The sequence below is a fragment of the Tupaia chinensis genome, unplaced genomic scaffold (assembly GCF_000334495.1).
Source record: "Tupaia chinensis unplaced genomic scaffold, TupChi_1.0 Scaffold000063_1, whole genome shotgun sequence".
In the NCBI taxonomy this organism is placed as follows: Eukaryota; Metazoa; Chordata; class Mammalia; order Scandentia; family Tupaiidae; genus Tupaia; species Tupaia belangeri.
This window is the reverse complement of record NW_006159521.1, coordinates 1,492,452-1,519,155: the sequence shown is the minus strand read 5'-3', so window position 1 is coordinate 1,519,155 and position 26,704 is coordinate 1,492,452. Positions and strand designations below refer to the sequence as shown.

Below are 26,704 nucleotides of genomic sequence, written 5' to 3'. Positions count from 1 at the left end.
GTGCCCCTTTTTTTTTTTTTTTTTTGCCTTGACAAGCTCTCCTCATAATGTCATCTCCATCCATTGCTACCTCTGTGGTACTATCACCATAGCTCTATTATTTATTTATTTATTTATTTATTTATTTATTTATCTTTAGATTTTGCCCGTAAGTTATCTGTGCTTGCTGATGAGAGACAGAGATAAAGAGAGAGAGAGACATGTAAGAGAAAGTTAAAAATCACTTGAACCTCAGTAGGCTCTATGGGAGTCCAGTGTTTTAACCACTATGACACCTGCTGACCCTGGCTCTTTTGGTTTTTGTTTTTCTTTTTTGTAGCTTTGTACATGAGCTTTACCTTACTTCAGCCACAATCTCTGTCTCCAGTCACTTTTTATACCTTTCAGGACCTGACTTACTGAATTTTCTTTGTGATTTTCTAACTTTAGTTTTCTGCCCACCCTCCCCCCCATTTTCTGTTATTCTTTTTTCCTTTTCTTCCCTATCATCTTTTCTTGCTCTTCTCTGCTTTCATTTGCTTTGGACGATTGAAACTTGGCAGAGATTCCAGTGCTGTTTGCAATTTTTTTTTTGCCTGTTTATCTTGCCCCTTAGTGACTGATTTATTTTACTATACAATTAAAAAAATTTTTTTTTCTGCAAGTTTATTCAATTTCTTCCTTAGCAGAGATGAAACCACACAGATACTCTTTGGCTGGCAAGTTCAGAAAAGATGCTACACAACTGTCTAAAATATATGCATATATGCGTTGGAAAATTCAAAACTCTTCTCTACCCCCTTCAGAAGTGTTAACTTTTTCCTTGGAAGGGTTGTCAATCCACAAATTTATTCTAAAAGTTTTCTCACTTTGCAGTTTACATTGAGTCTTTTAATATGCTAATTCTTTAATTCCTGTCTGCCATTTAACATTACCACTGTGGGTTTTACTTTCATAGCCTTTGCTACTATTCCGCTCATGTTCACAAGAGCATTTCATGTGGAATCATAACACTTCCATCCCAAGGCCTCCTCTGTGAAACTGTTTCTTTCCAGGACAGGAGGAAGAGCTTCATTTTCACAGTCACCTCTGACTTTTTAGGAAGTACATACTCTAGTCTTCAGTCTCCTCTACTAGATATCCTCCCATAGTATTCTGTACCATACTCAATGCAAGAAGGACATTCACAATTTCTGAAAATAGCTACCTACTTATCCTCCTGCCCATTCTTCACTGATTTTCCACAAAAACTGGATGTACTGTGGATACTGGAGGCAGTATGGGAGGAGGGTGGGAAATAAAGGAGGGTGAGAGGAAGGAATCAAGAAGAAAAAGAAAGAAGCAAAACGCTTAAGGGTCACAAAAATGAAAAATTGTCAATTGATAATGTGTATGATAATATCTTTGACTGGACTAATATATAGTGTATTTATGTTGGGAAAATTCATTATGTATTGAATTTCAAAAAAGTATCTTTTGAAAAGAAAAAAAACAGATGTAAACAATAGGATTTTTAATTAATTAATTAATGTATTTATTTATTTTTTGCTATAGGGCAGGTGAGAGAAAAACAGAGAGAGAAACAGAGAGACAGTGACTGGGAAAATGAGAAATACCCTCCAGGGGGAAGGGCCACACCACAGTCCCTTCTCGTCCATTCTCCTCTTGGTATTTTGGGCACGCACGCACACGTGCCTGGGGTGAGTTTTAAGCTGCCGGGTCCAGGACTAGAGCCATGATTGACTACCTAGGAGTCCAGCAACGTAACCATTACACCATCTGCTGGTCCCAAGCACCATTTAATATCAATGATAACTTCTTGTCCATAAATGTTTTCAACTGAGGATGGTGAGCTTTGCTCATGATACTTACTCAGCAGGCTCGGAGATGCCTTTGAAGAGAGTCCTCAGCCTCCTCATGTTCCCACAGTAGGCTCAGTGTTTTGTGTTTCCCAACGTGATTTTTTTTAAACAGCCCCAGTCCAGGATTCAAACCATAGTCAGCTATGTGAGAATCCAGCACCTTAACCACCACACCCCCTGCTGGTCCCAAATGACTGCCATGTATACTTTTTCTGCTGGTGTGTGCCATCCAGTGTTTTGCTTGACTTCAAATGCTTTACTTCAAGGTGGATATTACTATCCCTTTTACAGAAGATGTAACTGAGGCTTGGGAAGTTGACTTGCCCACCAAAATAGTAAGGGACCACTTAGGTGTCCCTTGCCACAGGGTAAGGGACCATAACTGTCTTGTGAGTAGTCGAGCCGTGATGTGAATCTTGGCTGCCCATCTCCATAGTCCAAGCTCTCTCTGCTCCCCCCACTGCCTGCCCTCAATGGAAACTCCCAAGATTGCTAAAATAGTGATAATATACCGGTTTTCAGCCCTGGCTGCACATCAGAATCACCATGAGGGTGTTTAAAATTCCCCATTCTCCAGAAAGTCACCTTAGCCTAGTGGTTAAGGGATTCAGGTCCCAAATGGTTGACTGCAGTTCAAGTCTTGATCCCTACATTTTGAAAAGCATGCTGGGGGGGACCAGCAGTTAGCGTAAGGGCTATGTAGCTGGACTCCCACGTAGTCGACCGCAGTTCGCGTCCCAGACCTGGTGGCTTAAAACTCACGCCGGGTGCGTGTGCATGTGTGCCCAAGATCCCGAGAGGAGAATGGAGGAGAAGGGATTGCGGTGTGGACATCCCCCCTGGGGAGTGATTTCTCGCTTTCTATCTCTCTCTCTCTGTCTGTCTGGCGAGCGCACGCGCCCTATGGCAAAAACCTCTTAAAAAAAAAAAGCATGCTGGGCACTTGTACATGCATGCCCCAAATCTTGACAGGATAGAGCAGTGGGGAAGAAGGATCTGTGGTGTGACCACGCCCCATTGGGAGTGCTTGCTCCCTCTCTCCCTGTGTCTCTGTCTCTCAGGGTACACACACACACACATATACTCTGGCAATAAAAATTTTAAAAATTCTAGGAGCTAGCAGATGGCATAGCAGTTACATTGCTAGACTCCCACATGACCAACCACAGTTCAAGTCCTGGACCCAGTGGCTTAAAAATCATGCAGGCACATGTGCGTGTGTACCCAAGATCCTGGGAAGAAAATGGAGGTGAAGGGATTGTGACATGGCCAGCCCATGGGGGCAGGGGTGGTGATTTCTCACTTTCCTGCTCACTGTCTCTGTCTCTCTTTTCTCTGGTGAGCACACATGCCCTAAGGCAAAAACCTGTTTGGAAAAAAAAAACCATACTCCTACAGTACCATACAATTACATCAGAGTCTCTGGGTTGGGGTCTGGACGTTAGGATTTGTTAAAACTCCCCAGGAACATCAGATGCATGGGCTGAGGACCACTTCACTCATGTCCCAGAGACCTGGGGTGATGCAAGCATCCTCCACCCTCCGTCAGCCCAGCCAGATGCAAACATCTGCTTTGTGCAAGATGTTCCAAGGGACTGAGGCAGGAGCGGCGCAGGAGCCCAGGGCTTCCGGAGGATGAGAACCCGAGCCCACAGGTAAGGCTACTACCATAGTAGGAAGCAAAGGCCAGGACAGTGTTGACTTCCTAAAACACACTTCGGTGCTTGGCAAACTCACACAGCCTCACGAGCCCCAACGAGGAGGAGGGCAGCGATTAAGATGGGACAAGTGTCGGCCATGACCGACCGACGGCACAAGGGTGGCTTAGAGCACGTATGGTATGAGGGCTACATGTCAGTCTGCCTGAATGTGGGCCCCCAAATGCAACTTGCTGTGTGGCCCAGGGCAGGCTACTGGGTCTCTCTGTGCCCACCTAGCCCAAGGTCAAATGCAGCTAATAATAGCACTTGTCTCGGGTGGTTGTGAGTGCTCGGTGGATTATCAATAAGTGTGAAAGACTTAGATCCGTGTCTGGCATGTGGTGAAGTACTCTATGAGTGTTAGCTATTTTTATTTTCCCTTAAATGTCTGGTGTCAGCTCCCCTGGGGAGGAATGGATCTTATTCATCTCTGAGCTCCATCCCACCCCAGCCTGGCCCAGAGCAGTTCTTAGCGAGTGTCACATGATCTCCGGAATGCAGGTTTCTTGGCAAGAGGCCCAGTGCTGACTCCTTCCTTAGGCTATCGCATGGGGCCAGGAGAGGGCACAGGTGACTCCTCCCCAGCTGGCTCACGCCCTGGCAGGAAGCCAGGAGGAACCTCTTTCCAAAGGTGGCCTGCTAGCCTGACTTCTCAGCCTTTCCCAGCCCTGCCCACCCTGGCCTGTGCCCTCTGCTCCTCCGCACCCACCACAAGGAGGAGACAGGGAGCGGAGGAAGAGACTGGGGGATGGGAGACCTTGCCTATCCCTAGTGGCCCTGGAGGAAGGAAGTCCCTGGGCATGTGAGCACACCGTTTACTCTGCCAATGTCCAGTGGCACCTTCTGAGGGTAGGGGCTGGGGTAGGGAGAAGCAGAGGCCTGTTCTGGCAGGGTCAAGTCTACTCCAGCAGGTCTCCAGGGAACGGGAGCCCTGTCAAGCTTGGAATTAGAGTGGTGTTCTCCTGCCCATCAGAGGGGCAGAGGTGCAGGGGCGTGATGGGGGAGCGCTCTGTGTTTAAAGCTGGTGTTTGGGAGGACAGGTGAAACCAACGGTCATTTACAGCCCGAATGCCCCCCTAAGCCAGCACGGGGGTCACACTGTGGGATCACAAACCCGGCTTTTGCCATCCACCTCCCTATGCTTGGTTGTGATGCAGGGCTTGGCCAGGGCTCCTGAATAAATTATGTCTGCCTTGCAGGCTACAAACTCTACCCACCCACATGTTTGTTAATTACCAGAGGGCTCCTGCACTGGTGAGAGAGAGAGGGACCAGCAGATGGCATAACGGTTACTTCACTGGACTCCCGACTGTAGTTCCAGTTCCGGACCTAGTGGCTTAAACTCACATTGGGCACATGTGTGTGCGCGCCCAAGATCCCGAGAGGAGAATGGAGGAGAAGGGATTGTGGCATGGCCATCCCCCCGGGGGTGATTTCTCGCTTTCTGTCTCTCCAGTGAGCACATGCATTCTATTGTAAAAATCTCTACAAAAAATTAAAAAGAGGTGGTGAGAGAGAAAGCACCCCCAGTGGGGTGTGGTCACGCCGCAATCCCTTCTCCATTTCTTCAGCCTGTCAGGATCTGGGGCACACGTGCGTAGGTGCTGGGCATGCTCGTCAAGCCGCCTGGGCTGGGACTTGAAACGGTGGCCATGTGAGATCCAGTTCCTGTAACCAGTAGGCCTCAGGGCCAGCCCAACCCACCTCCATTTTAGGCTCAGGAATCTGACGCGGTCTCCTCATACGTCTGCTCAGCCACTCCCTGGGGAAGCCACCTCCCCTCTCTGAGCCTCCTGTGCCTCATTTTATAAATGGGGAATGATCGCGAGTCTCTCTGGGGGCGGAATGAAGACCAGACCCACAGGCTGTGCGGGATGTTTGAGCCAGCGCTGGCACAGATGTCGGCTTCCCTCCCGAGACACGCTCTGTCACTTGTGCCATTTCTCTCCAGCCATGTTTCTGCCTCTCGGAAGCATGGGGTTGTGGGAAAAGGCAGGGCATGTTTTTCTATGCAAAAATGCGTCACTTGTCCAGCAACTCAATACCTTCTTTTCTCCTTCAGCTGCCCAAGGCTCCGTCAGTTCCAGCTTCACCCATCCTTCAAGCCTGTGCTGTTCAATCCTGGACCGGCCAGGGCTAGGCCCAGGAGAGATGAGCGCTGGCCCTGCCCTTTAAGGACGCAGAGCCCGCAGCAGTGACACCCTGGGACAGACACCCTGCATCTTGTGTTTGGGGCTAGGCCGGAGCAGGGCGGGGCTGGGCAGGCAGGGCTGGGAGGGAGCCCTGGGTGCCTGAGAAGGGGCAAGGAGGAGCAGGGAGGTTCTTCGGAGGAGAGGAACCCTCCCTAGGTCTCACGGTCAGAGCTCTCCATCGGATCTGCTGAGCTGCAGACACGATTTCTCCTTCCTGTGCCTACCCAGGGGCCCTGTGAGTGACTCCTGCCCCCTTTTCCCCAGTGCCAAGGATGTGGGTGGGCCCATCAGAGGCCCTTGGTGGACCCACGGAGGAAGGATGGGAGGACAGCACTTCCTCTCCACCTTCCCCGGAGGAAGCAGCACAGCCCGAGCTGATCTCTCCGAGGGAGGTTCCTTCCACACCCGCTGACCCGTGGCCGGCCTTCCCACTCAGGGCCCTGCGCTGCGCTCCCTGGTCTGTGTGGACTCCATCTCACTGAGCCCAGGTCCTGACCCAGTGATGAACAGCTGCATCCGGGAAAATGAAGGTTCCAGAGGTCAGTCCAGCTGTCTACAGTGACCCCTGTCCCAAACAGGCTGGGCCCTGTCTCCTCTGGCTCAGCTTTCCACGCCAAGGGACTCCAGGCTCCCTCAGCCTCTCCTTTCCAAAGAGTTTCTGCCCCGTACAGAGAACGGTCAGGAGCGGGCATGGTGCTGTTTCTCATCTAGTCCCCGAGGTGATGCCTTTTAGATGGCTGCTATTCGATCACTGATACGGCGGGAAGCTGACTCACAGGAGATATTTGCATTAATTTTGGCTGTCCAGTGTCCCATCCCCACTTCCTCCCTGAGAGGAAACAACTATGGAGGCCGTATCAGGGTGCGAGCGGATATACTGCACCACTACCCACCACCGGAGTTGGGGAACAAAGTCCTCCTTCCCCTAAACCTAAGAGCCTTGGGCTTGGCCAGCCAGATACCTCCACCCGGCACTGAACCCCAAGCGCGGTCGTTGTGCTCCCTGTGGGGTCAGAAGCGGGCGAGGCATCCTGGACAGATTCGTTCCAGCCTCCGGCACCCCTTTCATTCCGGATCTCAATACCGGGTTGATTCAAGTCCTTCCAGGCCTCCAGTACATCCATCCGTGCTGAGCTGACAAGAACCTGACTGATCCTGGGAGAGACAGGAATGTGCCTAATGCTGGAAGGCCAGGAACCAGACTTCTTCTTTCTTTCTTTCTTTTAATTTTTAAGTGTTGTTGTTTTTTTTTTTTTAATAGGGTAAGTGTGGGGAACCAGCAGTTAACATAATGGCTATGTCGCTGGACTCCCATGTAGTTGACCGCTGTTCACTTCCGGACCTGGTGGCTTAAAACTCACGCCGGGCGCATGTGCATGCGTGCCCAAGATCCCGAGAGGAGAATGGAGGAGAGGGGATTGCAGCATGACCATCCCCCCTGGGGGGTGATTTCTCACTTTCTGTCTCTATGTCTCTGTCTGTCTGGCGAGCGCACGCGCCCTATAGTGAAAACCTCTCCAAAAAAAAAAAAAAAAATAGGGTAAGTGTGCTTGCCAGAGAGAGACAGAAAGAGATAGTGAGAGGGAAAGTGAGAAATCACCCCCTAGGGGGATGGCCACACCGCAATCTCTTCTCCTGCATTCTATTCTCCTCCTAGGACTTTGGGCACGTACATGCATGTGCCCAGTGTGATTTTCAAGCTACCGGGTCCAGGACTCAAACCACAGTTGACCATGTGGGAGTCCAGCCCAGTAACCAATATGCCACCTGCTGGCCCAGGCTTCTGCTTTCACACCCAGAGTCTTCCCCCTCATCATGGAGCTTCCAGCACAGAAAGGGTGAAGAGAGTTCCAGGCTGTGGGGGAAGGAAACCCAGGGATGACAGTGTGCAGGGGGCCTGGAGCACGGCCAGGCCTGGTGGCAGTGGGAGCAGGACTCCAGGAGTGTTACCTCCAAGAAACCATGAGACAGGTTTATCAGATGATCTGTCCAACCTACTGAGAGGTGCTCTCTATGAGCAAGTTCGGATGAGTTTATTACAGGTACATAGAAAATCAAATGAATAAACAGCAGTGATTACTAAACCACAGGGAAGACAAATAGGACATGTCAACACAGAACACGACGGCTCAGCTTTGAGCTGTGGACAGTATTTACGTGTCATAAAACAGGAACAATAAATTTCATCTTATCTCAATACAGAGAAGGAAGGAGATGGGGAAAAGTATCCTCATCTTTCACAGTAGGAAGGCAATAGGTATGTAAAATTGAAAGGTCATGATAGAGCGTTATAAGAATGTTTGTTGGGAATTATGGTGCTGGATAACAAAAACAAAACAGTGTCGAATGTTGAAACTGTTGGTTTGGGGGCTCAAGTGTGGGGCAGGATGGGACAGGAGATGATGGTTTTGGTTTTAAGATTTGTGAAGGTTTTGTTCTTTAAAATAATATTAATATGGGAGCAGCAGATGGCATAATGGTTATGTCGCGGTTTGAGTCCTGGATCAGGAGGCTTAAAACTCGCACCAGGCACATGTGCATGCGTACTCAAAATCCCTAGAGGAAAATGAAGGAGAAGAGATCGTGGCATGGCCATACTCTCTGGGAGGTGATTTCTTGCTTTCTGTCTCTGTCTCTCTCAGAGTACATGTGCCCTATAGCAAAAAAACTCTCAAAAATGTTATTTACCAATTTGAAATAGAAATGGACATATCATTAGTTTCATATACAATAAATCAACTGTAGAAAAGTTTTACCTGTTTTAAATAATAAGAACATGCTGATGGTTTTACTATGGTGATAGATAAGGGTTCCTTTGCAAAATGAAAGTGAGAAAGCAAGCCAGCAGGTCTAGGACTCAAACTGCTGTCAGTCTGTGTGGGAGTCCAGCACCCTTAACCACCATGCCACCTGCCGGCCCCAACATTAATATGTTACCTTGATGATTAAAAGAAAAGAGAGAGAGGGACCAGCAGTTAGCGTAATGGCTATGTCGCTGGACTCCCACGTGGTCGACTGTGGTTCGCGTCCTGGACCCAGTGGCTTAAAATTCACGCTGGGCGCGTGGGCGTGCATGCCTGAGATCCTGAGAGGAGAATGGAGGAGAAGGGATTGCGGCGTGACCATCTCCCCTGGGGGGTGATTTCTCACTTTCTGTCCCTCTGTCTCTCTCTCTGTCTGTCTGGCGAGTGCACATGCCCTGTAGCAAAAACCTTTCCAAAAAAAAAGATGGGGGGGCGGGCAGCAGGTGGCATGGTAGTTAAGATGCTGGACTCCCACATGGCCAACCATGGTTTGAATCCCAGACCTGGCATCTTGCTTTCTCTCTCTCTCTCAGGTAAGTGTATCTATCCTATGACAAATTTAAAAAAAAAAAATTGGGGGGGTAAGGGGAGAGGTTTTTGCTATAGGGCGCATGCGCTCTCCAGAAAGACAGAGAAAGACAGAGAGACAGAAAGCAAGAAATCTCCCCCTAGGTGGATGGCCACGCCGCAATCCCTTCTCCTCCATTCTACTCTCAAGATCTTGGGCACACACACACACGCACCCGGCGTGAGTTTAAGCCACTGGGTCCAGGACTCGAACCACAGTTGACTACATGGGAGTCCAGTGACGTTGCCATTATGCCATCTGCTGGTCCCAAAAAATATTAATAATAAATAAAGTTAAATAAAGAATTCTTAAAAAATAAAGACAAAGGGGAAAGGGTACATTTATAGTGGAGGAAGCTGGCAGAAACCACCTTAATGGAATGACCAGCCTCAGCATTGATAATAGTGAAAGAAACGCCCCACGTGCCCACTGATGTTCTGTGCCGAGAAAGACATGCCGGTGTCTACACAGTAGTACTCCTGCCGAAGAACGGCTAGGGGAGGTTTATCGTACATCTCGGTGTAGATAAAGAAGATCTCGCATGTTCCCAGCACAGAGTAATGACAAATGGTTGTGACGATGAGTGTAATATGACCCAGACTCGGGGCCAGTAGATGGCCAGTTATGTCTCTGGACTCCCAAGTTGCCCACCCCCGTTAGAGTCACGGACTTGGTAGCTTAGCTTAAAAATCACTTCGGGCGCGTGTGCTTGTGTGCCCAAAATCCCAGGAGGAGAATGGAGAAGAAGGGATTGCAGCATGGCCATCCACCCCAGGAGGTGATTTCTCACTTTTCCTCTCACTGTCTCTGTCTCTCTCTCTGGTGAGTGCACATGCCCTAAGGCAAAAACTTCTTTTAAAACAAAGAATGAATTACTCTGAATCATTACACATTTTATTCGCATGCTGAAAAATCACAGTGTATTACCCCCAATGTGTACAATTATTATATGTTAATAAAAATTATTAAAAAGAAAACTAGGTTAATAAATGAAACACAATATGGGGCCGGCAGGTGATGTAGTGGTGCCTAAGGTGCTGGACTCCCACATGACTCACTGTGGTTCGAGTTCTGGGCCTGGCAAATGGAAAATGACACCGGGAGCATGTGGGCGTGTGACCAAAATCCCACCAGGGGAATGGAGAAGGTATTGTGGTGGGGCTGTCCCCACTGGGGGGTGATTTCTCACTTTGCCTCTCTCTCTCTCTCTCTGGTGAGTGCACATATCCTATGGCAAAAAATACTACAACAAAAATTGCTGTGATGATAGTACGCCTCTTCAATCCAGAAAGAAATGAATAAACATTGTGTTTAATGCTCATTCCGATTTTTAAAGAATTATTTATTTAATTTAATAAATTAATTAATTTTTAATTTGACCAGAGAATGAAAGAGGGAAAGTAAGAAAGCAGATTTCCAGGTCTGGGACTCAAACCATAGTTGGCCAAATCCAGCACCTTAACCACTACGCCACCTGCCGGCCCTGCTCTTTAGATTAATGAGGTCCGAGGTCCTTAGAGCTCACCTGGGCTTTCTCAGCCTCACTTCTGCTCAACAACAACACCTATTAAAGATCACTGTATTCTTTTTTTCTTTTTTTTTTTTTTACTAAATGTTTCCATCATTTTAGTTTCAGTTTTCCTTAAAAACAAAAGAAAATCACAAGTTTTTTGTTTTTTGGGTTTATTTATTTATTTTTGAAAGGGTTATGCTATAAGGTGTGTGTGCTTGCCAGAAAGACAGACAGAAAGCAAGAAATCACCACCCCCACCCCCACCCCGGGGGGATGGCCACACCACAATCCCTTCTCCTCCATTCTCTTCTTGGGATCTTGGGCACACACGCACATGCGCCCGGCATGAGTTTAAGCCACTGGGTCTGGGACTTGAAATGCGATCAACTACACGGGAGTCCAGCGACATAGCCATTATGCCAACTGCTGTTCCCAAAATCACAAGTTTTAACACTAGTGCTGACGAATGACGTACACTAAGCGAAGCCAACTCTCCTTCATGCTGCAAGTTGATCTATGTTCTCTTTCCTTCTGTTTGCCAGATGATCTTCAATAACTTCTGCAAATAGATTCCTCTTCAACAAATTATATGCGAGAGGTAAAAGCTGGTCAGCAACTTTATGAAAATAATGTGAACCATAGCGAAAGAGATCCCTTCCCAGCTCCAGCCCCGTGCCGTAATCACAGTCATCATTAGCAAACTGCACGAAGGTCATCACTTCCTGAATGGGAGCGAAAACTTTTAGGCCGTCATCACTTGTGGCCTCAACAATTGCCTTGCCAGTTCTCCTGAGGTCAGCATCTGATTCAGGGAGTTCTCTATATCCAACATCACGTTTATCTCCTGGAACAACCACGCCTGCACCACGAAAGGTCTTCGTCACAACTTTCTTATCCCTCTGCTTCATTTCCATGCTTCTCTGTCCCAGTGAGCACCCCAGTTCTTGGGCTGCCTCTGTACGTTTTCCGTCTATGTTTTTCAAGAGACTAGTTTTCTTTTTATCTGTTACTTCTTTAAGTTTTTTCATCAAAAATAATTATCTCCACTTTGAACAATTGTACAATTTTTCTTCGCTTCACTTAGACCAACGCTTACTGGGAGCTCATCAGGAGAGTCCCTGAAGTACCCCATGTGACCCTGAGTTTATTATCTCCAGTAATAATGGTCTGGAGCTCAGGAGGGTCACAGTAAAACCTCCAGTGAAGGTTAAAATGCAAACCCGTTGACTTTTTTCTTCACTTTATGTTTTCCAGCGAGGATAGCATAAGGACCCACCTATCGAAGTCCGAGGCTCGCAAAAAATGAGTCAGCTGGCTTTTCGGGATCGGGTTCTTCACGGAACTTCCCAAAGTGATAGAAATCTTCAGGAAGAGAAAGCTTATAATGGTTTTCAACTTCTTTTCAAAGGCCACTGGAGACATCAGCTTTACAGAATTTTTTTTTTTTCTATAGGGCGCGTGTGCTCGCCAGGAAGACAGACAAAGAGAGACAGAGAGACGGAAAGCGAGAAATCACCCCCCAGGGGGGATGGCCATGCCACAATCCCTTCTCCTCCATTCTCCTCTCCGGATCTTGGGCACGCACGCACACACACCAGCGTGAGTTTAAGCCTCCGGGTCCAGCACTTGAACGGTGGTCGGCCACATGGGAGTCCAGCAACATACGCTAACTGCTGGTCCCAGCTTTACAGGATTTACTCTTCTTCACATCAACCGCCTTTCACACTGCTGCCCCTCCCCGCGGGCCTGCACTTCCCACCAGCGCGGACCTTTCTGCAGCTGCAGCGCCCTCAGAGACCCCAAGATCACTATATTCTTTTGCTAAATCTTGCTTAGAGAAAAACACTGCCAAGAACATTAGGCATCACAAATGTGAAGACATGTGAAGCTGAAGATATCCTTCGGAAATAGATGAAAATGCCAAAACCAGTAAAACCATATCTTGATTTCTATGTCTGACTATGTCATTTTAGGAAGCTCTATCAATCCATAAAATAAATAAGGACCTAGAATATTTCCGCTTTATTCCGTCTTTTCATCCACTTTATCAATAAGGAGAAATGACTTGCCCAAAGCTTGGCATGTGTGCGTACATGCCCAAAATCTCAAGAGGAGAATGGAGATGGAAGGACTGTGGCATAGCTGGAAACCAGACCTCTTTCCACGCACCCTCACCTCATGGTCTTGTTTTTTCCTTTTGAACAGACTCTCACCAGGCCAGCCAAGAGCTCTTGATTCTCCTGCCTTGGCCTCCTTGAATTACTGGGATTACAACACCCAGCATTTTGGCTGGACCAGGAATTGAACCTGGATCTCCCATGTGGTCCCAGCCCACGGAGCACACCATCTCAGCAATGCACACCACTTTGGCTGGACCTACTCCTGTTATCTTGGTCCTGATTCTTCCATGCTGTGTGAGTGTGGGGAGTCACTCAACACCTCCTAGCCTCTGTTTTCTTAGCTCTAAAGTGAGGTAGTAAAATTAGATTAACCAGGACCAGAAGATGGCGTAATGGTTACGTTGCTGGACTTCCATGTAGTCAACTGCAGTTTGAGTCCCAGACCTGGCAGCTGAAAACTCACGCGAGGCGTGTGTGTGTACATGCCCAAAATCCCAAGAGGAGAATGGAGGAGACGGAATTGCAGTATGGCCATCCCCCCAGGGAGTGATTTCTCACTTTCTGTCTCTCTATTTCTCTCTAAGTCTCTGGTGAGCACACATGCCCTATAGCAAAAATCTCTCTCAAAAAAAAAAAAAAAAAAAAAGAGAGAGAGATTAACCAAAATCAGCCTCTACTTCCCAATAGAATCCATGTATTTTAGTCAGAGAAATTAAGTTCCTGCCAGGCTCTGTGGCTTGGTAAGTTTCACCCTGCAAGGCAACCACCTTGACCCTTCCACACACATCATTTTATATTCTGACTCATCCTAATAGACCTCACCTTAATGTAGCCAAAGGACACTGATAGGACAGTGCCAGAAGTCCAGCAACAAGGAAACTAACTGATATGACTCAGTTTAGCTTAATTAGCTTAACCCGAACAATAACTGCAATAAAACCTAAGAATCATGACATTCCTTAAAAAATCAGAAGGTAGGACCAGCCAGTAGCATACTGGTTAAGGTAGCTGGATCCCATGTGGCCAACTGGGCAGTTCAAGTCCCAATCCCAGTGGTTTGAAAAATACACTGGGTGGGAGCAGCAGGTCAAGTGTAATGACTATATTGCTGGGCTACCACGTTACTGACTACTGTTCGAATCCCAGCCCTGGCAACTTAAAACTCATGCCCGGGGTGCATGCCCAAGGTCCTGAGAGGAGAATGGAAGAGAAGGGACTGTGGCATGGCCATCCCCCCAGGGGGTGATTTCTCGCTTTCTGTCTCTCTGTCTCTCTCTGTGTCTCTGGCGAGCACACACACCCTATAGCAAAAACTTCTTTCAAAAAAAAAAGAAAGAAAAAAAGAAGAAAGAAAAAGAAAGTAAAAGATGCTTGGCATGTGTGCGTTCCTTCCCAAAATCTCAAGAGGAGAATGGAGAAGAAAGGACTGTGGCATAGTCATCTTCCCTGGGGAAGGGGGGTGCTTTCTTTCCCTCTCTCTCTGGTAAGCACACATGCCCTAAATAAAAATTTTAAAAATAAAAATTGAAAGTCAAAATGACCCATTAAACCACCAAAAACATATTAAGCTACTGATATTTGGTAAAGGGTCAAGATCATTTTTTTTTAATTGCCAGAGGGATCAAGAGAAAGTACCCCAATGGGGCACATAAATACAGTTGCTCAGCGTGTTTTTGAAGCTGCCGGAACCAGGATTCAAACCATAGTTGGCCATGTGGAACCCAGTCCCATTAACTGCTTGACTGCAGGGCCAGCCCTATTTTTAATAAATTATTATTGCCATTGGGCATGTGCATTCACCAGGGAGAAAGAGGGAAAACATCCCCCAGTGGGGCATGGTCACACGAGCCCTTCTCATTTTTTCATCCTATCAAGGTTTTTGGCACACATGAACACACACATTCATGTGCATACGTACACACACACACACACACACACACACACACACGCACACGCACACACCATGTGTTTCTCAAGCTGCTGAGGCCAGGATTTGAACCACAGTTGGCCATGTGGAATACAGTTCTCAATGCACAGGACTTAACCATTGTGCCACGGGCTAGCCCAAGAGTCATAATTATTTTTAATTCTACACAAATGAACAGATTATTAATTGTAGGCCAAGCACGGTAAAGATCACTCCTGTGTTTTTAACGTTGCTAATGAATCACTGAGACCCCCAGAAAGTCAAAATTCACTGTGGCCTCTAGGAAGTAATAATTTAAAACCAGAAGGAACCTTAGAGGTCATCTAACTTCATGTTATAGAAGGAAGAAGGAGCCCCAAAGCTCCTGACTTACCCAAACACACACTGAGGCAGAGCGAGGATAAAGGTCAGGCCTCCTGATTTCTAGGTCAGGGAACATTCCCCACACGAAATGTCAAAAGCCAGGCCCTAGGTAAAGCCAACTTCACTGTTATAACCAAGGAGAGCCTGAAATAATTCAACAGAAAATTCTGGAAGGCATAGTACATCGAACACTTGAGCTGGAAGAGATGCAGGAGGAATCTAAACAGACGAAGTAGAAAATGCATTTGAGGTAGCTGTGAGTATAAGCAACAGCCACAGCGTTCCAGGCCCCCAGCTTTTGATAAAATCGAAGGGGGTTATATTTTATTTGATTTTTTTTCTCACCTTAAAAATAGATTTTTAAAAGTGGTTTTACAAAGGACACATACACTAGCTGGCCCTGTGATCTGATGGCTGAGGAGCAAGATTCCACATGGCTGACCTCATGGTTTGAGTCCCAGTCCCAGCAGCTTAGAAAACAGTCCAGGTGCATGTGTGAGAACACCCCAAATCCTGACGGGTGGAGAAGTGGAGGAGAGGGGTTACGGGTGACCGTTGCCCATGTGCGTGTGTGTGTGTGCACATGTGTGCGTGTGCGTGTGTGTGTGTGTGTGCTTTTTTCCTCTCTTTATCTTTCTCTGGCAAGTGCATATTCCCTCTGGTAAAAATGAACAAACAAACCAAACTATATATCTATATATATTCACTTTAAATGACCTTTTTTAAAAAAGATAACCACTCTTACATATATATATATTTTTTTTTTAACTTGCTGGAGGGCATGTGCACTCCCCAGAGAGAGAGAAAAAGAGGGAGAGGAGGTGAGAAAATATCCCCATAGGAGACGGTTATGCTGCAGTCCCTCAGTTCCTTCTCCTTTTCTCCTTTGGGATTTTGGGCACCCATGTACATGTGCCTGGTGTGTTTCTCAAGCCATGGGGTCTAGGACTCAAACCACAGAGTTGACCATGTGGAATCCAGCTGCTTTAACCACCACACCACACCACCAGCTGGTCCCTTAAATTTCTAATATATTTCCTTCTAGCTATGTTTATAGTTCAAAATATATTTTACTTTTAATTGCAATCACTTGTTTTGTGAATTCTCTCTTATAATTAAAGTCTTTGAAGATAGTACGAGTCCATTAATTGAATACAGTATAAATTATCTAACGTGTTACCTATTGTTTGACATTAAGTCGTGCACCGATATAATCAAAATCAAAGTGTTCATACGATTTAGAAAGTAGGATTTTAAAATAATGGTCATGGACTATTCAGCTAGTGGTGCCAAGACAATAATTAGTGCCATCTGGATAAAAGTTGAATTGGCTCCATTTCTCACTGCCCATCAATATAAAATCCAAATGGCTCAAAGACCGTCACTAAAGAATCATGCTTTGCTGCCACCTAGTGCTCCTGTAGGTAATTGCACCCAGTGAGGAGAAACCCACTCCAAGAAACCGTAGGAACGGGTCTGCTCCTTTTTTTTTTTTTTTTTTTTTTTTTTTAAAGTAAGAGTTTCCATTGTATTTTATTTTATTTTTCCAGAGGATACATGTGCTCACCAGAGGGGGAGACAGCAAGAGAGAGGAAAAAAGCACCCCTTGGGGTATGGGCACATCCCAATCCCGTCCCCTCCATCTCTCTCCCTCCTTTCAGGATTTTGGGTACACATGCTCAAGTGCCTAGTGTGTCTTTCAAGCCATCAGGGTGGGGATTCAAACCGTGGTCAGCCACATAGGATTCAGCTCCCTTCACCACTAGACCATGGACCAGCCTTCCCCTTCAGTTTTTTTTTTTTTTCAGAGGTTTTTGCTACAGGGCACATGCGCTTGCCAGACAGACAAAGAGAGACAGAGAGACAGAAAGTGAGAAATCACCCCCCAGGGGGGATGGCCATGCCACAATCCCTTCTCCTCCATTCTCCTCTCGGGATCTTGGGAACGCACTCACATGCACCCGGTGTGAGTTTAAGCTATGGGGTATGGGATTCGAACCGCAGTCGACTACATGGGAGTCCAGAGAAATAGCCATTATGCTAACTGCTGGTCTCTTCCCTTCATTTTTAACAAGCACCAGTAAATTGTTTACCAGGATCCAGGCATTGTGGTCAGCACTTTATGAGCGTTCCCTCTCTTTTTTTGGAGAGTTTTTTGCTATAGGGCGCATGTACTCTCCAGAAAGACAGAGAGAGACATAGAGACAGAAAGCGAGAAATCACCCCCCAGGAGGATGGCCACACTGAAATCCCTTCTCCATTCTCTCAGGATCTTGGGCATGCATGCACAGGTGCCCGGTGTGAGTTTAAACCACCAGGTCTGGGACTCGAACCATGGTTGACTATATGGGAGTTCGGCGACATAGCCATTATGCTAACTGCTGGTCCCCCCTTTTAATCCTCATAGCATCTTTATGAAATAGATGATTTTCTTATTCTCATTTTACAGATGAAGGAATAGAGAGGTTAGAGCACTAGCCCAAGGTCACACAGTGAAATGACTGAGTCCAGGATTAGAACAAGGTGGCCGTTTGGCGCGAGGGTCGGTGCTCTTGACCACCACCTTTGTGAAGGTCAAGGGTCTGCGTGTTACTGACAGCACCTGGTGAGACGCTCAGAACCCACACAGCAAGGCCTCACTGCTCCCACAGTACGTATGACCCCCCCGTTAGCTCACACCTACAGGCTAACCAACCCAAGTCCTGCACAGCCGCCAGCCCAGGCCAGATCCAATCCTTTTTTTTTTTATTTTTATTGTTATTCTAGTTTTTGTTATTGGGCATGTACATGCACCAGAGAGAGGAAAAGTGAAAAATCATCCCCCCCGGGGGGCATGGCAATGCCACATTCCCTCCTCCATCCTCCTCACACTCACATGTGCCCAGTGTGAGTTTCAAGTTGCCGGTTCTGAGACTCCAACTCAGAGCTGGCCATGTGGGATCCAGTGCCTTAATCTCCATGCACCTACTGACCTGATGCGATGATTTTTTTTAATAAAGATCTTTATTTGTAAAATATTTCATATATACAAAAAGTTATAAAGAATACCATAACAGGGACCAGCAGTTGGCATAATGGCTATATCGCTGGACTCCCATGTAGTCGACTGTGGTTCGAGCCCCAGACCCGGTGGCTTAAACTCACGCCGGGCGCGTGTGCGTGCGTGCCCAAGATCCTGAGAGGAGAATGGAGAAGGGATTGCAATCCCTAGGGGATCCCCCCTAGGGGGTGATTTCTCGCTTTCTGTCTCTCTGTCTCTCTCTGTCTTTCTGGCCAGCGCATGTGCCCTATAGCGAAAACCTCTCCAAAAAAGGAAAAGAAAAAAAAAGAATGCCATAACAAATACCACCTACCAACAGCTTAGGGGAAAATAGCGTCATAGGAGAGGCACACGCCAGATGAGTCTGGACCTTTCAGTTCCAGCTTGATTCCAGCCATCGTGTTAACACATGAGTGACGCCCACTGGGCTCTGCGTGCAGTGCAGCTTTTCTATCAGTGCTTTCCCTTCCTGATATCGGGCGTCTCCTAATCACAGCTAACCCTGCCCTGCTGGACACAGCTGCGGTTCTGGTAACAAGGCAGTTGCCGCCTGCTGCAGCTGTCAGCCCGTGTCCACTGGCTCTTTAGCAACTTCATGAATGTCCCAGAGTCACACGCAAAGTTTTGCGAGAGTGCTGTCTTCCCCCTGCTAGGGAGAGGGTCCATTCCATACCTTTCATCTGATTCTCAAATTGGCCGGAGACCTTCCAAAAAGGTTAAGAGTGATTCTCACAGATCAGGAGGAGTCCACAAACACCCACAGGCCACATCCAGCCCCCCTTTGCCTCTGTACAACACACACGCTAAGAGTGGTTTATATATTTAATTTTCTTTCTTTCTTTCTTTCTTTCTTTCTTTCTTTCTTTCTTTCTTTCTTTCTTTCTTTTTATTTTCCGGAGAGATTTTCACTATAGGGCGCGTGCGCTCGCCAGACAGAGAGAGACATAGAGACAGAAAGCGAGAAATCACCCCCCGGGGGGATGGTCACACCGCAATCCCTTCTCCTCCATTCTCCTCTCGGGATCTTGGGCACACACACACACGCGCCCAGCGTGAGTTTTGAGCCACCAGGTCCGGGACGCGAACCACGGTCGACTAAGTGGGAGTCCAGCGACATAGCCATTACGCTAACTGCTGGTTCCCTCTTTTTTTTTTTTTTTTTTTTTGAGAAAGAGATTTTTTGCACATGCACTCACCTGCAGAAACAGAAAGCAAGAAATCACCTTCCAGAGGGGATGGCCATGCCACAATCCCTTCTCCTCCATTCTCCTCTGGAGATTTTGGGCACGCACGCACACATGCCCGGCATGAGTTTTAAGCTGCTGGGTCCAGGACTCAAACCACAGTTTGACTGCATGGGAGTCCAGTGACGTAACCATTATACCATCTGCTTGTCCCACTTTTTATATTTTTTAATGAATGAAATCAACCTAATTTCATGTGATTTTCATCTGACACATTAAAATTTGTGTCCATAAATAAGGTTTTGTTGGAACACAGCCACACTCATTCATTTCTATGTAATGCTGGCTGACTGCACTCCGAGGGCAGAGTTGAACAGTTGCAACAGAGCATTTGGCTCGAAAAGCTGAAATTATTTCCTATCTGGCTGTTTTCTGAAAAAGATGTGCCAGCCTCTTCCAGAAACTGCCTCAATGGTACATCTCATAAATACAGGCACCTCTACTTTTCACTTGTATGTAGATGCTGTCATGATTGATGAAGTTCCCATTCACTGTCAAATATTACTAATGTGTAAATATGAACCATCTGAACCTTTTTACTGCATTCAGGAATTGCCATCACATGAGTCTTGTTGGGGGAGAGTCCGTCTTCCCACACAGAAGGCCAGATTCTCCTTTCTCGTGTCTTCCTGGCAGCGAGGGCATCGACACGTGATGTGGGTCAGCAGGTGAGAGCTGCTCCTTAGAACTCCAAAGCTGGAAAGAGTCACACAAAAAGGCAGGGACAGAGGAGAAATCGCTCTGGCAACCGTGGACGTGACAGAAGTTCCATCTAACTCTCAGGGCCAGCAGTGTCCCATTTCAGGTGGCACATCAGTGGTGTTCTCAATGGACAGTCCCCAAGGCGCGGTTCTGTCTTCGGTCCAGGCTCTCTGGGTCCTGCGTCTCTCTGGCCAGGACTAGCCACTAGATGCGACCGTGCATCACTCACTGCCTGGAGCAGAAAGGCTGAGGACAGGGTGGGGAAGGGTGAACTAGAGGAGGCACGACCATAGCTGATCCACGTTAGTGTCCTCGACACCTGTGACAGTGCCCGGCGCGCAGAAAGTGCTCGCTCAGTATTTGTTGATGAGAGCGCCACGGAGTGAGAGCGTGAGTGGGTGAGAGACCAGACTGGGGTCTCTGACCTCCACGGATTCCGGCACCTGGCTAGCAAGTGCATTGCACATATCAGTCTCCGGAGGCAGGGACGTAGAAGACGGCCTACTCTGGACACAGCTTCCCAGGCGTCCCAGGCCATCCAGGATCCAATGATGAGCCATGAGCCTGCGCCCCCTCCGACGGTGCCTGTTGTATCTTCTAGAAGCACACGGCTGGTAAAATCCGCACTGTGTGTACTCGTGTGTGCATTGGGTGGACGACCACGGAACAAGGCGTACACTGGGCTACACTTCGCTCCTGCCCGGGCTCTGGGCCAGAGTGCCACAAAACAAGAAATGTAGTGTTAGCCTTAAGGACGTTTTCCTGACAGATCTGTAATTTAGGCAGAAGTGGTTCTTTTAATGATTATAAATTTGGAACGTTTAAGGACCCTGGCTTTATTTATGTGTGCCAGGAGCTGGAAGAAAAGAATTCTTTCCTATCTGGCTCTTTTCTGAAAAAAAAAATGTGCCGACCCCTGCCAGAAATGGACTTGAACTTTTATAACACAAGATCGACAGTGACATTTCCACAAACCCAGGGTTTCAGTTATGTCAAGAGAATGGGAAAACACGGGGATTAAAGCCATGCAGAGACATCCCTGCATTCAGGACGACAGCCTGACTGAGGCTGCAGGACCTCCTAACACATGGACTGCGAGACGGTGCTGGCTGTTGGACGGAGACCTCCGTTTTCATCCATGTGGAATTCTCCACAAGTCTGCTTGCGCCCGAGCAGAAGCCACGACAATTTTAATAGAAGTCCCATAACTAGTATTTTGTATAAGGCTTATATATTTTTTAATTTTTATTTATTCATTTATTTTTAATTTGACAGAGAGAGAGAGAGGAAGTGAGAAAGCAAGCCACCAGGTCCAGGACTCGAACCATGGTCAGCCATGTGGGAGTGTCCAGCACCATAACCACCATGCCACCTACTGGTTCCCTAAGGCTTCTATTTTTGTCCCTGCTATCCTTCAGCAGTTTGCTGAGAGGGCATGATCTTCCTTTCTGCTCATAGGTGAATATTTGAGTAGACACACGACATCTGTCAGGTAAGTCTTCCTCTCACTTTTTATTATACAATCTTATTTCATTAAAGTATCTAGTCACATCAAATAGTTAAAACCACAAACTTGGCATTAACTCGTTTGCTGCCCTGAGCTTGCTTCAGGCTTGAGACCCAAGGTGGGGAAATGCGATGAAAGCCTTTGTTCCTTCCCGCCTCTTCAACCCCACCACTTACTTTTCCCCACCACCACCTTGGCACTGGCGAGAGGGTCTCTAAGAGAAGATGGCTCTTACTTAGCTGGCTGGCTTCATGCTGTCTGGACCTGCCTGACGTTTAGAGCTCTTTCTTCTGGGGTGGCACTTCCAGAGGACCCAGGCAAGCCCCTTGATCCTAGGAGATCCACCCGCACCCCAGTTGCTTTCTTGCTGTCCTCTCCCATCAGTGCCTGGACACCAGGAAACACACGCCCAGACCCTTCTGCTGTGGTGTCCGAGGCGCTGCTGATGGCCTGCTGGACAAGGGCAAGTAAGACTCCATGGCAGTATCCACGGGGAACACTCATGCATGCCTCTCCACAAGGTCCCCGCCGTCAAAGTAGTGAGCCTCACCTTCCTTGTCCTCTAGATATCCTAGGGAGGAGACAGACCCCAGCCTTCACAATGATTCCACTTTTGTTTTTTCTTTTCTTTTTTTTGGGAGAGGTTTTTGCTATAGGGCGTGTGCGCTCACCAGAAAGCCAGAGAGAGGCAGAGAGACAGAAAGCTAGAAATCACCCCCCAGGGGGGATGGCCACGCCACAATCCCTTCTCCTCCATTCTCCTCTCGGGATCTTGGGCACACACGCACATGTGCCCGGCATGAGTTTAAGCTGCTGGGTCCGGGACTTGAACCGTGGCCAACTACATGGAGTCCAGCGACATGGTCATTACGCCATCAGCTGGTCCCCAGAGAACACATTTCTGAGCTCTATGAAATTCTCCTAACCAGTGTGAGATGTCTTTCTCACCTTTCTGCCCAAATGAGGGGTGGAGCTCGACACAACTGCACCTAGACATGTTACTTACTGCCTTATAAACAAATCTTATTAAAACTTAGGAGTGTAAACAACAAACATTTATTATCTCTCATTGCTGCTCTGGGTCAGGAATTTGGGACTGGGCTAGCTAGACAGTTCTGGCTTAAGGTTTTTCATCAGATTCTGGTCAAGATTTTTTAAAAATCATTTTGAACTTTACCCATTATTTACTTATTTATTTAAATTGGACCAAAGAGGGACAGAGTGGGAAAGAGAGAAAGAGAAAGTGAGAGAGCAAGCCACCACATCCGGGACTCAAACCGTGGTCAGCCATGTGGGAATCCAGCACCCTTAACCACCACGCCACCTGCTGGTCCCAAGGATCATTTTTAACGTGGTTCACTCAGATGGACTGTAATTGGTGCTGGTTGTTGATGGGAGGCTTCAGTCCCTCTCCATGTGGAACGCTCGAAGTCTGCTTGAGTGCTCTCAGACATGGCACTGGATCCCCACAGAATTACCATTCCAAGAGACCAAGGTAGAAGCAGCAATACCTTCTATGATCTGGCCTCAGAAGTCACACACTGTCATCTCTGCCATTTATATCAGTCACACCCACCAGCTCTGAGGAAAGGAACTATGTGAGAGCATTAATACCAGGAAGTGAGGGTCATCGGGGGCCATCTTGGAGGCTGCCCGCAACTGCCTATTCTTGGCAGGCTGGCTTCATATTGTCTGCACCTGCCCGTTAAGCCCTAAGACAAACCGAACAATGAACAATAAAGTACCTCACATAAATTTAGATTGGTATCAAGACTTCTTTAGAGAACTTAAAATTGTGTATGTCATTTGTAGAGGACTTCTTGATCCTCAAAACTCTGTATGCCATTTAGCCCTCTGCAGTTCTTCCCCATCTCTAAAATGGGTCCAGAACTCTTCTTGAAGTAAGGCAGAGCCTGATCTATTTTTTTTCTTTATTTGAGAGGTTTTTGCCATATGGTGCATGCACTTGTCGGAAAGACAGAGAGACAGAGAGACAGGAAGTGAGAAATCACCCCCTGGAATGATGGCCACGCCACAATTCCTTCTCTTCCGTTCTCCTCTCAGGATCTTGGGCACGCACACACACGCACCCGGCATGAGTTTAAGCCACAAGGTCTGGAACTCGAACCCAGTCGACTACATGGGAGTTTAGCAACATAGCCATTATGCTAACTGCTGGTCTCTTTTTTTTTTCTTTCTTTCTTTCTTTATTCATGTGCATGTGTGGCACACAAGAGAGTGAGAAAGAAAGAAACACCCTCCGTGGGATCTGGCCATGTTTCTCTTCCTCTTGTCCTCCAGCCCATAGGATCCTGAGAATTCATGCTCAGGTATGGCATGTCTCCACTAGCCAGGATTTGAACCATGCTTACCATCTGGGACCTGGCTTCTCAGCAGCACATACCACTACCCAATGTAGTAAGTTCAGAACCTGAGCTTAAGGGTTTTTTTGTTTTGGTTCTCAGATCTCTGATTCTATATAATAATCAGCAAAAACAAAGCTCTGGAAATATCTTTCAGGAGTCAACATTCACAATGGAATTTAGAATTCAATGAAAACATTCTGAGTCATTACAAGAATCATCTTTGTTTTATTTATCTTACAGAGTAATGATTCAAACTGAATACATTTGGGCATGGTAGATATTTGACATGAAAAGTAGTTGTATCAGAGTAGGCATCAGAAAAATAGCAACTCATCTTACACATAATAACTAGAAAATATTTTCCTGTCTGATCAGTTAAGTGTTACAAATCCTGAGAATGTTATACACTAAACAAATTAGGTACTACCTTATAATTAAATCTTGGAAGTAATCCTTTAAAAAATGCTTTGAGGTACAAATCACCTATGTATTAAACATGAGCCTTTGACATTTTACAAAGAATTTAAACAAATATTATCAGACGATTACAGTTCAGTGGCTCTTAAGACAGCTCTTAGTCGGGCTCGAGGACACACTGTTCCACAATTTCCCGTAAGTTGGGGTTCTCCATTGCTGCTGCTACTCGCTCTTTGTCGTTTATCTGCTTGTTGACTGCAAAACGCACAACACAGAGACAAAGTTAGCAGAATGGTATCCATGTACAGTGCCAGATGGTATTTTTAGCAGCCTGGGAAAACAAAGAATTCCTTGAGGAAGTAAAGCTGTTTTTAGCTAATTACTCAAAATGCAATTTTCAAGGCCAATAAGCCAGACTTCAGAAGAAATGATGCCCTCTGTCCTACTCTACCGCCACTATGTCAGTGTCTTGCTTTCCAGTCTTTGTCCACATATGTATTTCCATCCAGTTACATCCAGAGTAATACAACTCGAAGATGACTGTTTTCCTCCCTTCAGCCTATGCATTGCTTTCTTGAAATACACAAAAACTTTATTTTAAAAAATTTAAGACAATTATTTATCTATTTTATTTATTTATTTATTTTACTTGTTGTGACTTTTGGGCTACCATGTCCAAGACTCGAATTGTAAATGACCACTGGGAGTCCAGCACCTCAACTACCATGCCACTTGCCAGCCCCTATTTTAAAATTTTAAATTAGCAATAGCTAGAGGAAAATCTTCTTTAACTTGATCTTTCCTTCTACATTTGAAAAGTATCTCATGTTTGTTAAAAATTCCCTTGGCCTTTGAGACCAGCAGATAGCAGAATGGTTACATTACTGGACTCCAATGTAGTTGACCGTGGTTCGAGTCCCAGACCCTGGACTTAAAACTCATGTTGGGCATGTGTGCGTATGTGACCAAGATCCCAAGAGGACAATGGAGAAGGGATTGCAGCATGGCCATCACCCCTAGGGGGTGATTTCTCACTTTCTGTCTCAGGAGAGTGCATGAGCCCTATAACAAAAAATCTCTCTTAAAACTTTTTTTCTTGGCTTTTTGAAGTTATTTTGTTCAAAATCTCTGTTCATATGGTTGGTAAATTCTGTTTAGCTAAGACAGTAAATTCAAACTCTTTCATGGCAGCTTCACTTTAAGCTTCTGTGAGATTTTCATTGATTTCCATGAGGAACTGCTTGTCCATTTTTCATACTCTGTCCCTGCAGAAATCTCTACTCCTCTGGGGACTAGCAGATGGTGTAATGGTTACATCACTGGACACCCATGTAGTCGACCGTGGTTTGAGTCCTGGACCTGGCAACTTAAAACATGCTGGCGCATGTGCGTGCATGCCCCAAATCCTGAGAGAATGGAGGAAAAGGGATTATGACATGGCCATCCCCCCAGGGGGTGATTTCTTGCTTTCCATTTCTCTGGTGAGCACATGTACCCTATAGCAAAAATCTCTCAAAAAAATAAATAAAAAGAAATCTCTACTCCTTGGAGCTTTAGGAGGTATAGTCCCCTGCTTAGGGGAGGCAGAAGAGTCATCATTCACCAGGGTGGAATGCACCTCTGGAATGCACCTCCTCTTCTTTTTCCTTTTTTTTAAAAAATTTTATTTATTATTTATTATCATAACCTTGTTTATATTACATTGAGTCACATATATCTTTACATAATATTACAGTTGTTTTTCCAGAAGGAATACCTTATCTATCAGTCATGACAAAAACATTACTATCCACATCATAATCATCAAGTAGCTTTTCATCATTTTTTTACAGATTATCATTATTTTTTAAACATTCGATCACTATATATCATTTTGCTTGTAAAAAGAATTTACCCAACATGAAATACTTCTCAGGCCAATTCAGTTGAGAATACTACACACATTGTCATCAACAGGTAATAAACCATTTCTGTGTCCCCCTAATGTCATGCCTCTTTTTTGTTCTCTTACTATCCTCTATGTTCTTCCCTTCTCCCGCCTGGTTCCACACTGTCTTCAGCATCCCTATTTTCACTGCTTTTATGCCTTCCAATATTTTGATCTCTACCATCAAGTGCGGATAGTCGGTATATATTACGTGGATACATACAATATCTTTCTTTCATATCCTGGCTTGCTTCACTCAGCAATAGATCCTCCATATCCGACCACTTTCTATCAAATGCCAGGGTCTTGATTTTTATGGCTGAGTAGGATTCCATAGAGTGTATGTGCCACATTTTTTCAATCCATTCATCGGTTTGTGGACACTTGGATTGGTTCCATGTCTTAGCAATGGTGAATAATGCTGCAATAAACATTGATGTGCAAGCACTTTTCTGACTGAGCATTCTCCTGTC

General features: G+C 46.4%; 2 protein-coding genes and 1 pseudogene across 3 annotated transcripts in view; all 3 read right to left on the bottom strand.

Moving 5' to 3' along the window:
- Nucleotides 1-26,704, bottom strand: part of DAPK2 (death associated protein kinase 2) — a 190,118-nt gene that overhangs the window by 151,902 nt on the left and 11,512 nt on the right. The window lies entirely within an intron of this gene.
- Nucleotides 11,059-18,466, bottom strand: LOC102485513 (histone PARylation factor 1 pseudogene; annotated as a pseudogene).
- CIAO2A (cytosolic iron-sulfur assembly component 2A) overlaps nt 24,093-26,704 on the bottom strand; it is a 31,415-nt gene continuing 28,803 nt past the window's right edge. Inside the window, 1 exon segment of the mRNA XM_006172281.3 lies at nt 24,093-24,559. Coding sequence (XP_006172343.1) covers nt 24,462-24,559 — 98 coding nt within the window. The 3' untranslated portion in view covers nt 24,093-24,461.